Source organism: Scyliorhinus canicula, chromosome 15, assembly GCF_902713615.1.
Source record: "Scyliorhinus canicula chromosome 15, sScyCan1.1, whole genome shotgun sequence".
Lineage (NCBI taxonomy): Eukaryota > Metazoa > Chordata > Chondrichthyes > Carcharhiniformes > Scyliorhinidae > Scyliorhinus > Scyliorhinus canicula.
The window spans coordinates 26,938,690-26,956,451 of record NC_052160.1 but is presented as its reverse complement, the minus strand read 5'-3'; the positions used below and the strand labels follow the sequence as shown (position 1 = coordinate 26,956,451).

Genomic DNA, 17,762 nt, shown 5'->3' with positions numbered 1-17,762 from the left:
CCTCTCAACAGCAGGTGATCAAGCCATCAAACTCTTCACCTCTTTTCACTTCACTGAAGGCCAGGACAAGACAAAGTTTCAGACCATCCTGGACAAGTTTGACAGTCACTGCGAAGTGGACACCAATGAAATCCTCGAGCGCTACATATTCAAACAGTGTCTACAAAGGTAAAGATGAATCTTTCAACTCCTTCCTAACTAACCTCCGCCTGCTAGCGCTGTCCTGCAATTTTGGTGATATTGCTGACTCCATGATCAGAGACCAAATCATTTTTGGAGTTCACTCTGATCCTCGGAGTGAGCAGCTACTGAAAATCAAGCATCTGACCCTGCCAGTCGCATTGAAACATGCACAGTGCATGAGCATGCCAAAAATCGCTATGCCCAGTACAAATCGGCTGAAAATGAGAAACCTGCCCCCCCCACGAGGCAGAGAGTGTACAGGCTATCTCCTGGATGCAGCGCCTCAGCATTGATGAAAGCGGCCATTTTGCGCAGTTTTCCCAGGGCCCCACACATGCGCAATGCGAACAGGATAACGAAGCAGCCGCCACCGCACTGCGCATGTGCGACGACGCGCGGAGCATCAGGACACTGACGTCATGACGTGCTCAAACTGCGGCAACGCCCACTTAAAGAAACTCTGCCCTGCAAGAGGCAGGCGATGTTTAAACTGCGGGAAGCCTGGACACTATGCAGCCTTGTGCAGGTCTGCACCACCAGTCAGGGGCCAGCGCTCCCAATTCCGACGATGACACGTTCAGAGTGTGCGACAGCGATTACAGGATTCTGATCCTGGCAGCAGAACGGATCAAGAGGAAGAATGCCTGGACTCCGCCTACTGTATAGGCATCATTACCAAATGTGTGAATATGCCACATCCAACTCATCACAAATTCAATCCATCATCGCTGTGGATTCTGCGGATGAAGGGCGTGCGGTGATGCAGGACAACCACTGCTCCATCCAGTTTCAGCTGGACACAGGTGCTTCTGCCAACCTCCTCTCACAGGCAGATTTCAAACGCATCAAGAAGCCCCCCCCCCCCCCCCCCCCCAAAAGGTCCTTCCAGCAGCCTGCAGGCTCCTGGACTACAACGGAAATGCCATCACGGCACTGGGATCCTGCCATCTACTCGTCTCCAACCGGAGCACCCATGCACGGTTACGTTTTGGAATTGTCAAGCTAGACAGGGCATCCCTACTTGGCACGCATGCTTGCAAGCAGATGAACCTCGTGCAGCGAGTTTACACAACGATATCCTCCAATGTGGATCTTCAGGCCGGCATTGACGACATCCTTGCTCAGTATCCAGATGTGCTCGATGGGATGGGAACGCTGCCATAGCAATACAAGATTCTGCTATGACCTGATGCCAAGCCAGTGGTCCACGCATCACTTCGGGTCCCGGCTCCGCTGAGGGAGTGCCTGAAGGCACAACTCAAGGATCTTAAACAGGGCATCATTTCCAAGGTAACCGAACCGACTGATTGGGTCAGCTCGATGGTATGTGTTAAAAAGCCTTCGGGAGACCTGCGTATCTGCATTGATCCCAAGGATCTCAATAAGAATATAATGCGTGAACACTACCCTATCCCGAAGCGGGAGGAATTCACCAGTGAGATGGCACACGCACATTTTTTCACCCAAGTTAGATGCGTCACATGGATTTTGGCAAATTCAACTGGATGAGTCCAGCAGAAAGCTCTGCACCTTCAACACACCGTTTGGCAGATACTGCTATAATCGCATGCCGTTTGACATCGGAGATCATCCATCGCATCTTGGAGCAGATGATGATGGAGGGCATTGAAGTGGTTCATGTGTACGTGGACGACATCATCATATGGTCCCCGACCCCCGAGGAGCATGTTTCCCGTCTCCAGCAGGTATTCCGCCGTGTCCATGCCAATGGCCTGAAGCTGAACAGGTCTAAATGTTGCTTTGACATGTCGACACAAGTTCCTAGGTGACCAGATCTCTCAGCAGGGCGTGCACCTGGACACAGATAAGGTCAAGGCCATCGAAGCCATGAAGGTCCCTGAAGACAAGACAAGGTGTTGCGCTTCCTGGGCAAGTTCATCCCAAACATGGCCTCACACACACGGCCCTACGAAACCTGGTGAAAAAGTCCACTGCCTTTGAGTGGAAGGCAGCATATCAGGCAGAGTGGTTGGAGCTGAAAGCCAAGCTCACCACTGCACTCGTCTTGGCATTTTTCGACCCAGACAGGGAGACAAAAGATCTCAACAGATGAAAGCCAGGATGGCATCGGTGTGGTGCTGCTTCAATGTGATGACACTTCATCCTGGGCACCGGTAGCCTACGTATCGAGGGCCATGACGCCCACCAAAACAAGGTATGTGCAAATAGAGAAGGAATGCCCGGGTCTTCTCACTGGCATTCTCAAGTTTCACGACTATGTCTACGCCCTGCCGACATTCACTGTCGAGACAGATCATAGGCCTCTGGTCCACATTAGGCAACACGGTAGCACTGTGGATAGCACAATTGCTTCACAGCTCCAGGGTCCCAGGTTCGATTCCAGCTTGGGTCACTCTCTGTGCGGAGTTTGCACATCTTCCCCATGTGTGCGTGGGTTTCCTCCGGGTGCTCCGGTTTCCTCCCACAGTCCAAAGATGTGCAGGTTAGGTGGATTGGCCATGATAAATTGCCCTTAGTGTTGGGTGGAGTTACTGGGTTATGGGGATAGGGTGGAGGTGTTGACCTTGGGTAGGGTGCTCTTTCCAGGAGCTGGTGCAGACTCGATGGGCCGAATTGCCTCCTGCACTGTAAATTCTATGATAAATTCTATGATAATACACAAGGACCTGAACGACATGACGCCTCGGTTACAGCGCATCCTCCTCAAACTCAGAAGGTACAATTTTGACTTAGTGTACCCGCCTGGCAAGGAGCTCATCAATCGCTGATGCATTGTCCTGCTCCATCACCTTGCCTAGTGGACCACTGGAAATCATCCGGCAGATTGAATCTCAGGTGCAGCTGTGTGATAGCACCCTCCTGGCGTCTGATGAGAAGGTGGTGCGTATCCGCGAGGAGACAGCCAAAGACCCCCTCTTGGAGCGTGTCATGCACCACCTCGCCAATGGCTGGCAGAAAGGGCAATGCCCTCAATTCTTCAATGTGAAGGACGACCTAACAGTGATTGATGGTATCCTCCTCAAGCTGGACCGCATTGTCATTCCACTCAGTCTCCAGAGCCAAATCTATGAGGGACACCTGGGCGTCGAGAAGTGCAGACGCAGAGCCAGGCTGGCTGTCTACTGGCCTGGGATTAGCCAGTCTATCTTGAATATGGTCCTCAACTGTGTGACCTGTCAACGCTTCCAGCCAGCGCTGAGCAAGGAGAGGAGACACTCCAGCAGCATGACATCGACCTCTTTCGTGCGAATGGTCGTGACTATGTGTTGATTATTGACTATTTCTCCAATGAAGCTCTCAGACCTCAACATCTCAGACCGTCATCAAGGCCTGTAAGGAGACGTTCTCCAGACATGGTATCCCACTCACTATCATGAGTGACAATGGCCTGTGCTTCAACAGCCACGAGTGGTCTATGTTTGCCAAATCATACCTTTTTAAACATGTTACTTCCACTCCACACTATCCGCAGTCCAATGGGAAAGTTGAAAAAGGGGTGCACATTGTGAAACAGCTCATCTGCAAGGCCGCGGATTCTGCTTCTGACATCTACGTCACGCTGCTTGCGTACAAGGCGGCCCCACTGTCCACTGGCATGTCGCTGGCTCAACTCCTAATGAACAGGGACCTGCGGACGACACTTCCAGCCATACATTTGCCCAACCCGGATCACCCCCCCCCCCCACCCCACTGCAGAAGGGGCAGCAGCTCCGAAACCAGCAAAAGCAGGGCTATGATGCTCATGCCACCGATTTGCCAGTGTTATCCCCAGCAGTCATGGTCAAGATACCGGATGGTGGCTGGTCTGCTCCAGCTGTCGTTGTTCGACAGGCTGCGCCCCACTCGTATGTTGTATGTATGGCTGATGGTTCTGTTGTGCAACAAAACAGACAGGCATTGCGCAAAGTTGCCTGCCTGCAACCACTTTCTTCTCTGTTTCCATCTGTTGTTTTGCCACCTCCTGATACCTCGAACTACAAGGCCACCAGTCAGGCTTCCATCCCGCCTGTCAAGGCGCCGTCATCCCCACCACCACCTCTCCGGCGGTCGACAAGGATCAGACGCAAGCCTCAGAGACTGGACTTATGAACATTTGTTTTGTTTGCTATGTTCTGCTTTCTCACATTAGACAGCTGCATTCACACATGCTACCGCTTGTAAATATGTTAAGATATGCCAGCACATGCAAGTATGTTCCCATAAGCCAACAAAACATTAAAAAATGGAGATGTCATGATATGCAGACATGCAGATAATGATATACAGACAGGCAGCTAATGAACACAGAACAGGATATGACCAATGAGGACACTCAGGGTGGTATCTCACTATAAAAGGCACAAGCCACTCACACTCCGCCTCTTTCTACTGATGAACATCTACAGAGTGAGTCAGGGTGTATTTACAGTATCACACCTCCAAAACATGGCTAAGAACTAGTCTGGTTCAGTCAGACATAGTAACCACACTTACGTTAGCAGAGAGTCGAACTCAGAGAACTGTGCTAACTGTGTTACTGTTTCAATAAATCAGATTGAACTAACTTCAAGGTCTGGAGTATCTTTTGGTTAAAGCTGCATCCAGTTGCAGCCTGTGTTATCCCAGAGTCCATAACACAACAAGCTTGTGATCCGGAGAGCTGGAGTCACTGGTGAGACCTCTGCCCTGAGAGAGGCAGAGAACCAGGGGAGATTCCAAAGGCCAGTGCAGGTGTCCTTTGTTCATAATGAGCTGTGCTAATCTCCTGCTTCCACCGCAGTGGGCTGTGCTTCTGTGGAGTGCCAACACCCAGTGGGCCATTGGTTGAGTTTGGCCTCACCCAATCCCTTGATACCGCTGCGGTAAGAGGGTTTCCAGAGGCCTGCGTGGTATGAGGGGTTCCAGTGGCCTGGGAAGTCTCCCACATCACCAGAGTCTCTCTGGGCATTTATAGGACACAGTGAGCCAATAAGTAGCACCAAAGAGGTACGTTTAAATCCAGTGTAGGATATTCTGATGTGACGATAGTGCATTATTGTCTTCATTGGTCGAATTAATAAATCTGGATGCTTTTCTTTCTATTAACTAGTTCCTTTACCTCCACTTCAGTCAAAGATTAGCTACAAATCAAAGACTCCCTTCTGTGCTGTAAATTCTATAATGATAAAAAATAATTTATCTCAATCATTTCCGTTTACCATTGGTAAATGTCCTGTGATGACAATGAATCATCAGCTGAGTCTAATTCAAGATGGTGGACAGTGCACCTTTAAATGGATTATAAGAAAAAGTTGGGATGGGGACTGAGGTTATCACAAGCTTTTCAGCTTTCTTCCCTGGGCTTAAATTCAACCAAGACCAATAGGATCAAAGTCTCCTCAGTTTTCTGACTTTAAAGGCAGCAGGGTAGCATGGTGGTTAGCATAAATGCTTCACAGCTCCAGGGTCCCAGGTGGGTCACTGTCTGTGTGGAGTCTGCACGTCCTCCCCCTGTGTGCGTGGGTTTCCTCCGGGTGCTCCGGTTTCCTCCCACAGTCCAAAGATGTGCGGGTTAGGTGGATTGGCCATGCTAAATTGCCCGTAGTGTCCTAATAAAAGTAAGGTTAAGGGGGGGGGGGGGGGGGGGGGGGGGTTGTTGGGTTACGGGTATAGGGTGGATACGTGGGTTTGAGTAGGGTGATCATGGCTCGGCACAACATTAGGGCCGAAGGGCCTGTTCTGTGCTGTACTGTTCTATGTTCTATGTTCCAAGTGTGTGAATATGGAATGAGTTTGTCATTCTGGCCCAGTTCTGAGTAGGCATTGGCCTATGGAACTGAACTATTATTGATACAGTACAAATCTCACTCAGAAACACCCAAGAACGGCCAGTATGCCATATGGAAAAAAATAAATGGCACAGTGGAGCAATCGAAGCTGCATTTTGAAGAATGCTATGCAGCCTATAATTGAACGTGAAACCAAGTAACTTGCATCCTTATAACACCAGCATAGGATTGAGAAAAAGCATGTTTCTTTAAATTTGGCGGGAGAGGTAAACAACATTTCTATTTAATGAAAGAGTCAAATTTTGAATACAATGTGTTCACCCTTAAGAGTAGCACTATTGGCTTCAGTGAGAGTCCTCTCTCTCTCTCTCTCTCTCTCTCTCTCTCTCCTCCTCCCTGCCCCCTCATTGCTTAAAAGCAAATATAGTTGTAAATGTTTTATGTTCAGAGGCACGCTGATTTTTTAAGAATAGGAAGTAAAGGTGTAAAAAGGGCTTTTTAAAAATATCTAATTAAATCTTGGATTTTATCATTTGGTAAATGGAGCAACAAACCAAAGATAACATGCTCATGCTGTACAAATCATGGATTAGACCATGGTTAGAAGGGTTTGATTTTGAGCGCCTTGCTTTTGGAAGAATCCCAAGATCATGGATTGTGTACAGAAAGATTCACTAACATAATACCAGGGATGAATGGCTTTGACTAGGAGGACATCCCAGAGAAACTGGGCTCTTGACAGGAGGAGATTTGAGAGAAGTGCTAAACATTATGAGAGGAATTTGATAAGTAAATTGGGGATAACTATTTCCATTTATCAGTTTGTCACTCAACTGGAAGGCGTCAATTAAAAATCATTAAAAGAACAAATGGAGAGGTTAGAGTTTGCTTTACATTGAATCTTACATTATGGAATGCTCAACTACAAACAATGAGAAGCTAAACATCTATCATAAATTTTAGTGGGAAAGCAAATAAATCTTAGAAAAGTAAAATTCAAAATGATGTGGGCAAAGCTCAGTGGAATGTGACCAAGTGGATAACTTAAGAGAGCTGGCACAGGCATAATGTACTGAACAGTTTCCTTAGGGTTTTTAGGATTCAACATTGGCCTTTTTGTGGTATTGAACTTGATTTCATTTTGATTTTCCCCTCATCAATGGGTATAAACTGCTGCCTGTACAGTTAAATGGAACGTAGGAACAGGAGTAGGTTATTATGGGCTGCAGGGATATCTGCGAACTGCAGCAACATTCAGCCTCAAAATTGTAAATTCTGTTCTTTTGATAGCTGGGGTGGATTTCTGTTATCAATGAGTTGTGTGCCTCAAAGCCATTGGTACAAGCTTGAGGGACTGGACCATAGAATTTACAGTGCAGAAGGAGGCCTGGTGGTGGCACAGTGGTTAGCACTGCAGTCTCACAGCTCTAGGGACCTGGGTTCAATTCCGGCCTCGGGTGACTGTGTGGAGTTTGCACTTTCTCCCCATGTCTGCGTGGATCTCCTCCAAGTGCTCCGATTTCCTCCCACAGTCCAAAGATGCACAGGGTAGATGGATTGGCCATGCTAAATTGTCCCTTATTGTCCAAAGGGTTAGGTGGGGTTACGGGGATAGGGTGGAGGCATGGTCCTAAGTAGGGCGCTCTTTCATCACTTCTTGGCCTTTTGGCTGAGATTGAGCGTGAGGTCAGGTGAAATGCCTGGATCTGATGTGTCTCTCTTGTGGAGACCATGAATTGGAATCAATTTGAATTGGTTTTTGGAGCAGGCAAGGAGCTGGATAAGGGGTTTGCCCCTGACCACCCTGAGCTTTGGAACTCTGATAAAGGAATAAAAAAATATTTTTTAAAAAGTAGTGTTCTTTCCAAGGGCCGGTGCAGACTTGATGGGCCGAAAGGCCTTCTTCTGCACTGTAAATTCGATGGTCCAGTCCCTCAAGCTTGTACCAATGGCTTTGAGGCACACAACTCATTGATAACAGAAATCCACCCCAGCTATCAAAAGGACAGATAATTCACAAATTTGAGCCTGAATGTTGCTGCAGTTCGCAGATATCCCTGCAGGTTAATGCACCGCATTTCACACTCCCATCAAGGAACCATTCTCATTGGATTCAAGGAGGCATAGGACCACAACAGTCAAACCCAATGATTTGTCCTGTGCTCCCAGTGAACATGGCTTTTCACTGGGAGAACAGGATCATGAAATCACTCTCCTGAATTCCAGACAATGACACCATCTGGGGTGAGAGTTCCACAGGCAGGGAGAAGTCATATGGCAAGCTCTGCCTATGATAATTTGGATTTGATTATAAAACAGCCAACGTGGAGGGAGCTAATATGTTAATGTTGACATTGGGCTGCAATAGAGTACATGCTTTGAATTGGTAATTAAGAGCTCTTGTCCCCAATAGGGGAATAATTAATTACAAGCGTATAAAAAACAGTTCACAATGTCTGTTGGGGGTGAGGAGTAAGGGGGAGGGCAGGGGCAGGGGCAGGAAGAGGGGCAGGAAGAGGGGCAGGAACAGAAACATGAATTGGAAGAATCAGTGTCCTGACTTTGTAGTCTTAGAAATAAATCTGTTTTATTGGGAAGACTGGCTAAGATTCATCGTTTCCCCAATATACAATTAGTGGAGTTAACAAATAATGGTATCCAGGCAGGTTATGTGTTGGAGATTAGCTGTGCCCTTGGCTCCTCTAGAACTGTGGCAACTTTTGTTGTTTTAAAATTGTCTTGGTGGAAGAAAAGACTCATTTCATGAATACAAGATTAAGGCTCATGATATCCAGCAATGAAAAATTAGGATTGTATGGGAAAGAGAGCTGCCCAACAATGTAGGCCTGCCATTTTTTTGTAGGCTCTTTGAAAAGTGCAGCTGCAGGTGAATTACAGGGATTTTCTCCATTAACGAGACTGACACATAAGGCATGAAGGCACCAACAGCACTTGGGACCCCACTGTGGTCTTCTGGGCAATAAGTAGGCCGCGGGCCTCAAACAATGCAACACATTCATATTTCATAAAGAGTTGATTTTTATTTTGTTGATTCATTTAGAAATATTTGCTGCATTTACCTCAACCACTTAGTTCCCAATCTGTTCATTCTGACACGTTTGGTAATCCAAGTCACCAAACGTACACCAAAGGTTTGAGTGCAAAATCCAAGCTAACTGTCCCAGTGCTGTACTGAGAGCGTGTTGCATTTTTGAAGGGGCAATATTGAGGGAACATCACAGAGAGAGTGTCAGTGCTGAGGGAACACTACATTGTCAAAGTCTCAATAATGAGGGAAATCTGCCCTGTTAGAAGGGCAGTACTGAAGGAGCACTACACTGTCGGAAATGCTGTTTTTGAAACCGAGACCTTGTCTGCCCTTTGTGGTAGTCACCACTGTTTGTATAATACGTGTATTAGAGGTAATACAGTAAGGCTCCTGTACTACAGGTACAGGGGTAGATCCCTGCCTTTTGGTTCCGCCCAATAGGCGGAGTATAAATGTGTGTGCACACCGAGTTGCTACCATTAGCAGCTGCAGGAGGCACTACATCTCTGCTTAATAAAGCCTCGATTACTCTCTACTCTTGTCTGTCATAATTGATAGTACATCACCCTTTCAGGTAGACAAAAAAAACACTTCAATATTTATCCATCATCATTAAAACAAGTTATCTGCTCTGTATCACGTTGCTGTTTGTGGGAGCTTGCTCTGTAAAACATGACTAGTATTTACCACATTAGAACAATGTCTTCACTTCAAACAATACTTCATTGGCTGCAAAGAGTTTTAGAATATCTTGAAATCCAGAAAATTTAAAGACATACATATTTGTGTTTCTCACAAGCTGAATGTGCTGTATGATAGTCTGGTGGAACCAGTCAATTGAATGAAGCAGGTGTTGGGAATTCTAACACCAACCCAATCCAGCAACTGCCAAGTAGTTTCATAGAGAAGGAAAAGTGGAATAGCTAAAAGCTGGAATTCCTAAAAGGAGTCTCCAACACTCACATGGGCTGGTGAAGCTGTATCACAACTGGTCAAGGGGGGCACACTGGATTCTGTTGTTCAAAACATTTCAATTCTTTTGAAAAATAAAAGATGTCCTTAAATGGTCAGGAAGATGGGATAAATCTGTGTGAAGCACATGGAGCCAACAACTGCTGCTGGCAGAGTGAGGCAATCAACCAGGGCTGGTGTCCAGTTACAAAGCCATTTCCATACTTAGTTCCTTTTCACTAACCCAGAATACTCGGACACGAACAGCAGAATTGCTGGATCAAATTAACCCAAGGGCGCACAAGGGTAACTCGAACAAACCCCTCCCCTCTCACTTCACAAAAAAATTACTTTTAAATTTACTGCAGCATAGTGGAAAAAACAGCCTTTTTAAAGTTCTACTCAGCATGGTCAAGAACGACAGTTAACTCAATCTTTTCTTTTTCTAATCTCACAAGCGCTCCCGTCACACTTTTGCAGCCTGGCACCATTTAAGCAGAGGGGTTGGACACGAAAAAAGCTTTTAATTCCCAAACCCTCGAGCTTAGGCTGCAATACCAAGCTATGCTTTAAAGATTTCAGCACCCACCCCTCCTAAATGTGTTTTTACAGAACCAGTTTCTTGCTGGCTGATACTTCCAGCAGCTGTTCTTCACTCTGCTGGTTAGCCTCTGGACCCAGACTCTTCATTGAAGTAATTTTTTAAGTCTCCCGTTTGCGGATACTATGACGTTAAGTCACAATGCAGAAAAGAAATGAAGCAAGCTCAGGTAATGCTGTCAACCTACCAACGAGTTAAAAAGAGGGACTTACCTGCTATCACAAAGACGAGCAGAGAGAGGAAGATACTGAATGAGACCAGTCCCTTCATTTTGACTGTCAGGAGCAACCTGTCAGTGAGCAGTAATATATAGGGGAGAAGGTCGGAGGTCAGAGGGTGACCTTAAAAGGCGGAATCAAAGGTCAAGAGACCAAGATGACAATTGCCATTCAGTGTGAAATTTGTGAACAGAATTGACCAACATCAGCTGTTGTTTTATGTTCTCTGGTCAGTGCACAAGCCAGCGCTGGAAGCTTTGATTGTGAAAGTTTATTAAAACTACCCTGTATATCCTTCAGCTTCAATTATTAGAACGCAGAAACTATACTTCCATCTGAGCATGCAACGTGGTCTATCTGACTTGAACAAATATTATTTTAAATACCTTTAAAACATTGAACAAGGGAACTTCCTAAGAACGAGGAACATATTGGTGCAAAATCACAATTTCCACATAATTGTACTTGTATGAAATATTTAAATATTTTTGGTGGATAATTAAACATTTGTGACCTTGTCAAATTTTGAACTGCCTCAATGTATCTTCTTTACATCACTGCACAGCAGGCGGCACGGCAGCACAGTGGTTAGCACTGCTGCCTCCCAGCGCCAGAGACCCGGGTTCAATTCCAGCATCAGGTCACTATCTATGTGGAGTTTGCATGTTCTCCCTGTGTCTGTGTGGGTTTCCTCCCACAGTCCAAAGATGTGCAGGTTAGGTGGATTGGCTATGCTATATTGCCCCTCCGATTAAAAAAAAAGATGCGTAGGTTAAGTGTAGCGGTTATTGGGACAGGGCAGGGGATGCAAGCTCAGGTGGAATACTCTTTCTATGTCTTCCACAAGCTCAGGTGGAATACTCTTTCTATGTCTTCCACAAGCTCAGGTGGAATACTCTTTCTATGTCTTCCACAAGCTCAGGTGGAATACTCTTTCTATGTCTTCCACAGTTACTATTTCTTTCTCTCACATGGCCCGGCCCATGATGCTCTGTTGCTGACCGGCCGAATTCCCGACGGCGTGGGACTCGTCCGGGGGCGCCAGAGTCGGGGGAGGGCTAATCGGCAGGCAGGGGGGGGCTTCATTCGAGGCTGCGGGCAATGTGGGCGGGCAGTCCGGGGCGTGCTAGTGGCCGATGTGGGCACTATTTTGCCGGTACAGGTCCGCGAGCCGATGTGGGGCATTATTTTGACGGTCCAGGTCTGCAAGCCGATGAGGGGCACTATTTTGCCGGTCCAGGACTGCGGGCTGAGTCCGCCATGGAGCACGGCACGGCCGCTGTAGGCCGCTGCCGTATGCATGCACGGCCTCTGACCCGGAAGTGCTGGGGGCTGTATCAGCAGCTAGAGCTGCGAGCTCTATGATGGCTGCGCTAGCCCCCAGTAAAACGGTGAATCTGAGGCCTTTTGATGCCAGTTTTCCTGATGTAAAAGACCACAGTTTACATGACGGTGTGGGGACTTAGTCCCAAAAACGGAGAATCCAGCCCCATATCTCTATCAGAGGTTCAATATGGTTAATGGGCATAATTTAACAGCTGCGTTGTGCCAGGCGCGAAACCTAGCGAGCCAGTTAGATCACGGGAGGGTCCGAAATTGGGAACTGCGCTAGTTGCCGTTCGGTTTCTGATCTAACCGGCTCGCTCCCGTTGCCGAGATCCTGATCCCACCGTAGCATGGCAAGAAATCTATAATCAGTTCTTCATCCCATTAACGGAAAGGACCCCCTATTTATCAGCCTCCCATCATCTAACTGGTTCCCCAGCGAGCAGTCATGCCAGTGCCAATTAATACTGGTCCACACAAATGTGGACCGGGCGTTATGGCACCTGGAGCATCTTCCAGGCCATCGGTTGCCCCGGGTGGTCTGGAATAGGGCTGGAAGACCCCAGGCCCTCCCCCTGGAATGTGAGTAACTTGGCACTGCCAAGGGTAAGGACCTGATGGGGCTGTACCCATGAAAGGAGGGTGGAGGAGGGGTATGAAGAGGCCTCTGAAAGGTTGGGGAGTTGAAGGGTGGGGGTCCTGGAATGGGAGACCTGAAAGGGGGTATGGGAGGCCTGACAGGGCGGCCCTCAGTGATCCCATAGCAGGGTGCCATCACTGGGGGGAGGGGGGTTGTGTGGCAATGCCCATGTGTGTGGGGATGACATCCCCCATGGGTGCAGGGGGCCCACAAGCCCATTTAGAGATCAGGATACCCTTTCAAACTGGTGGCCAATTTCTGAAGAGCCGCTGTGGCCAGCGGGTTCAGCACCCCAGTGCTGAAAATAATTCTAAGGCCGAAATCTACCGGCCACGTTGCACACAAGCACGGCATGGCCGGTAGATCCTGGGCGAGTCACCTCGTGGACTTCCCGGCAGCCTTTATGACTTGCGAGATCTGGGTAGATCGCGCAAGGCTTCGGAATCAGAACCCCATCCAAAAAGGGCGTGACCAAATGGCACGCACCTAAGTAGGTTTTAAACGCTATTTGGGTAAGCTTACCCATTATCTCCCGGCCTCCCCAGGGAGACCGTAGCCGAGCACCGTTCAGTACTGGTCCACACACACATAGACCAGAACGGCACCCGGGAGGAGGTCTCCCAGGCCAACTGGGTGGCCAGGGATGGAGCTGGGTCACCACCTGGCTCTCCCCCTTCAACAGGGGTACCTTGGCACTGCCAACCTGTCTGGGTGGCACAGCCAATCTGACATGAGAACTGCCAGGGTGGCACTGCCATGGGTCAGGGCCAGAGGGGGGCCATGCCCGTGAAAGGAGGGTGGATGGGGTGCAAGGCAGGTAAATAGGGGCCTCTGGGTAGTTGAAGGGTGAGGGGCCTGTTAGATGGCACAGGGAGCCTGAAGAGGAGGGTCCCCAAGGGCCCCACAGCAGGATGTCCTCACTTGACGGGTTGTAGGGTGATACTCAGGTGTGTGGGGATGACAATGCCCATGCGTGGAGAGTAGGGAACCCACAAGCTCACTTAGAGATTGGGGCACCGTTTCAACATGGCTGCCCGGTCTCTGAGTTCAGCTCCCCAGTAATTATGTGTGCACGATCCTCTGGAAAAATTTCTAAGTGTGCTAGCGAGCGGGATTTGCCGCGAGTTTCCCAGCACTTTGCCCAGCGAGGCCGGCAACGCTTTTCAACGTAATTGGTCCACTTAACGAAGTATCACGGGCATCTCGCCAAAACTGACGGCTCGCCAGCTAATTCGTTGGCACCGTGCTCGCGGCCCCACTAACAAGGTCAAGCAACGCTTAGGCTCAATTGTTCGGCCAACCCCAGCCAGCTCGCAACAATGGCGCTGAGGGGACCAGCTTCAAGATTCGGGGATACTGTCCTGGGGAGGCACCTGGACACGGCAGAGTTCAGGAGGGATGTCCTGTTCCCCCGAAGGTCCCGGATGGTGACACACAAGGCTGCCAGTGCTGCCTGGGACGAGGTGGCAGCAGCAGTCAGCTCGTGGAGTGTGACCAGGAGGACTCCAGTGCCGGAAGACGGTCAACAACCTACACTGGGCAGCACGTGCGAGTAGACACCAAGGCCCCCCCCCGCCCCAGTCAAGGGAGCATCCATCCCCCCAGGTGACCCCGAACCCTCCCTCCACCCCGTCCCCCTTCAACCCTCCCATACCTACCCCTTCAACCCTCCCTCCATCCCGACCCTACCTTCACCCCCCCCCTCGTCACAACTGTGAACCACGTGTGTGGCTAACGATGCCCTCTCTGTGTCTCCTCAGGAAAAGCACTCCCATAATTGGCAGGAGAGGGCCCAGACTGGTAGTGGGGTGCCAGGCGTGAGAGTTATTACCTCCTTCAGGGAGCGGGCCTGGGGGGTGACCGGGGTCGCCGAGGACAGATTGGTCACCCACGCAGAGGCTGGCGGACGCATAGAGGTGAGGAACCACCGCTCTCCACCTGGGGATCCTGTCAAACGTGAGTAACGATTGGACCACTGACCACATGTCCATTCTCCTGCAGGTCCTCCAGCCGACGGCGACGGCCCATTCTGGGTGGCCCCCTCTCCTGACTCCAAGGAGAACATTTCAGAGGAGAGCTCCAAAGATGCCACAGTGGTTGCGGCACAGCTGTCATCCACACCCTCCACCAGCGCAGATACACGCACATCGGTGGGAAATGTTAGTGGTCAGGCTTCTGCGGCACAATCTGGTGAGCACCACACTGCTGGTTATGTACATCAGGTAGAGGCAGAAACCTCCAGGCGAGACAGCAGTCGGAGGGCTGCTAAATCTCAGGTCCCAGGTGGGTTCCAGCCTGATGAAGAGCATCTGGAAGTGGGTTACCCGGAGCTGACTGAGACCATAGGGAACAGCTGGAACGTTCAACGGGAGATATCAGCCTCACTCCAGCAGATCCATAGCCTCTTGGAGGAGTCCCAAAGTCTACAGACACAGAGATGGCACTGGCAATGAGTGGCACTGAGGCCAGCACTACAAGGGTGGCGACCACAATGGAAAGCCTGGTGCACGACGTCGGCACCATGAGTGAAGGTGTCCAAGGCGTCGCTCAGTCGGTGACGGCCATGGCTGAGGGCCTCGGCAGAATGTTTGCCTCGCTGGCGGATGTCACCCAGCTCCAGGCTGACCTTGCTGAGGTTCTGCGGGACACGCCCCTCTCTCAGATGAAACAGAAAATGCTGGAAAATCTCAGCAAGTCTGGCAGCATCTGTAGGGAGAGAAAAGAGCTAACGTTTCGAGTCCGATGACTCTTTGTCAAAGCTAACAGACAGAGAAAGTGGGAAATATTTATACTGTGGAGTGAGAATGAAAGATGAGCCATAGCCACAGAAACCCAGGGAGACCGGGTGCTAATGGCCACAGATACCAAGGGGAAAGAGCAGCGCCGGCCCTAGGGGTGCTGGCGCCCTGGGGGGGGGGGGGTGGGAGAGGCGTGGCCGAGGAGGGGCGGGGCCGAGGAGGGGCGGGGCCAAGGAGGGGCGGGGGGGCGGACCCGCGGGGGGGCGGACCCGAGGGGGGGTGGGGGGCGGACCCGGGGGGGGGCGGACCCGAGGGGGGGTGGACCCGAGGGGGGGCGGGGGGCGGGGGGGGACCGAGTGGGGGGGGGGGCGGACCGGGGGGGGGGCAGCCCTGGGGGAGGGCGGCCACCGCGCATGCGCTGGTTGGCACCGGCCCAACTGCGCATGCGCGGGACCCGAGTCTCTGGCGCCCCCTAGCACATGGCGCCCCGGGCGACTGCCCGAGTTGCCGGTGCCTTGAGCCGGCCCTGGGAAAGAGTGCTAATGGCAGTCCCCAGAGAGAACAAAAGATGTGAAAGGTCAAACAGCAGGGAAACTAACATCAGAGGATGAACCGAAAGGGAAAAGCTTTGATAAAGAGTCATCGGACTCGAAATGTTGGCTCTTTTCTCTCCCTACAGATGCTGCCAGATTTGCTGAGATTTTCCAGCATTTTCCCTTTCATTTCAGATTCCAGCATCCTCAGTATTTTGCTTTTATCCACTCTCAGATGGGCATGGCTGAGGCACTGCGGAGCTTGGCCCAGTCACAGGTGGGCATGGCCGAGGCACTGCAGAGCACGTCCCAGTCACTGAGGAGCATTGCTGAGGGCGTCGACTCCATGGTGCGGACCATGGGGAACCGCCAGGGCTAACAGAGCCAGACGATGCAGGGGCAGCTGGGGCTCGAGCCAGCTGCTCTTCTAATCTAAGGTGAACCCCAGGGCCCTATGGGCACCAATCAGGAGAAGGGGGCGCTGGGTGCCAGGCCGGACCCGTCCCATAGAGTGGCGACAGTGGCCACCAGCTCCCCCGAGTTCCATCCTTTGCTGAGGTCACGTCTCGCAGTCAGCACACAGGACTGGCCGGCACGGCTGTACATGTGCTGCCGACAAGTGAGCCGGGGCCTTCCGGCCCACCATCGGGAGTGGGGTATTGTACAGCACATTAAACAACTTGTTGCACAACCATTATGATACTTCTGTCATTTTCTTCTGCAATGCAAGCTGACCCCCGGACGCTTTGCCCATCTCTCCAGGCATCCCCCAGCGGTGCTCATCCACCTTCTGGCTCTGGATATGTCCCCGGAGGTGTGTCTCATCCCCTGGGTTTTCGGATGTTGCGTGTGTGGTGTTGCCTCCCGCAGTGTTCAAGCACAGTGTCCAGGCATTAAGGTGTGATTGGGATTCTAGGCAATGACTCCCACATGCTACATGGCCCGCCCACCCACGGGAATCCACTTGGCATGTATGAAGTGCTCACTTTACCACGATTGCCAATTCTCTTTTAGCAATAGTCTTCAGCCACACGACCAGAGGCGCTGAGTGATTGGTGGGGTGGGACAATGGGGGTTGAGTGATCAGTGGGGTGGACGGGTAGGGACAAGGGATGCCCCCGGAATGGTTACACATGATCCAGGAGTTGGCATGGTGGTGCCGCATGCGATTGCCTCCTAATTGCCCCCCGGCAGGGTGTCCCCCACACTCCACCGAGTACTGGGATGGCAAGCCCAGCACCCCCTGGGCTCTTTGCCTGTGAGCAAAGATGGCTACTCACCTCCTCGGCTCCCCACAGAAGCCCTTCCGCCAGGTTCACGTTTTTCAGGAATACTAATCAGCTCCAGCATGAGCACTTGCTGGGAAGGCAGCTGAATGACAGGAGGCCGTTGGATATGGGATTGCTCTTGGTGATTGTATGGAAATGGGGCTTAAGTGGTGATAATTGGTTTCTCGCTATGCTACAGCGAGACCCCGATTTTGCCCATGGGAGCAGGCCAGTTGCACCGCAAACTGTTTGACGCGGATCTCATTTTTGGTCTCTCCCGCTATTCACTGGCCTCATTACGCTTGAGCGAGAGCGCAACGAGGCTGGAGAATCGCGCCCTATGTGTGGGCTAAAGGTGAGAAACTCCCCAGGGCCCAAAAACGTGACTATGGGTGCCAGTTTACCACCAGGCAGTGCCGAAGAAGCAGCATGCCACGGTGCAGTGTGGCCGATAGAAGCCAGGAGACTCCATTCTCGGGATCTACCCAGATCACGAGATCTAGTGCAATCTCGCCAGATATTGTGA

General features: G+C 50.6%; 1 protein-coding gene across 2 annotated transcripts in view; it reads right to left on the bottom strand.

The window, feature by feature from the left end:
• The window catches only part of srl (sarcalumenin), a 110,991-nt gene extending 100,177 nt beyond the window's left edge, over positions 1-10,814 (bottom strand). For both annotated transcript variants that reach the window (XM_038820153.1, XM_038820154.1), the window contains exon 1: positions 10,726-10,814. In XM_038820153.1, the coding sequence (XP_038676081.1) occupies positions 10,726-10,783 (58 nt within the window). In that variant the 5' untranslated portion in view covers positions 10,784-10,814. The remainder of the gene's footprint in view (positions 1-10,725) is intronic.
• Positions 10,815-17,762: the final 6,948 nt, after the last annotated feature.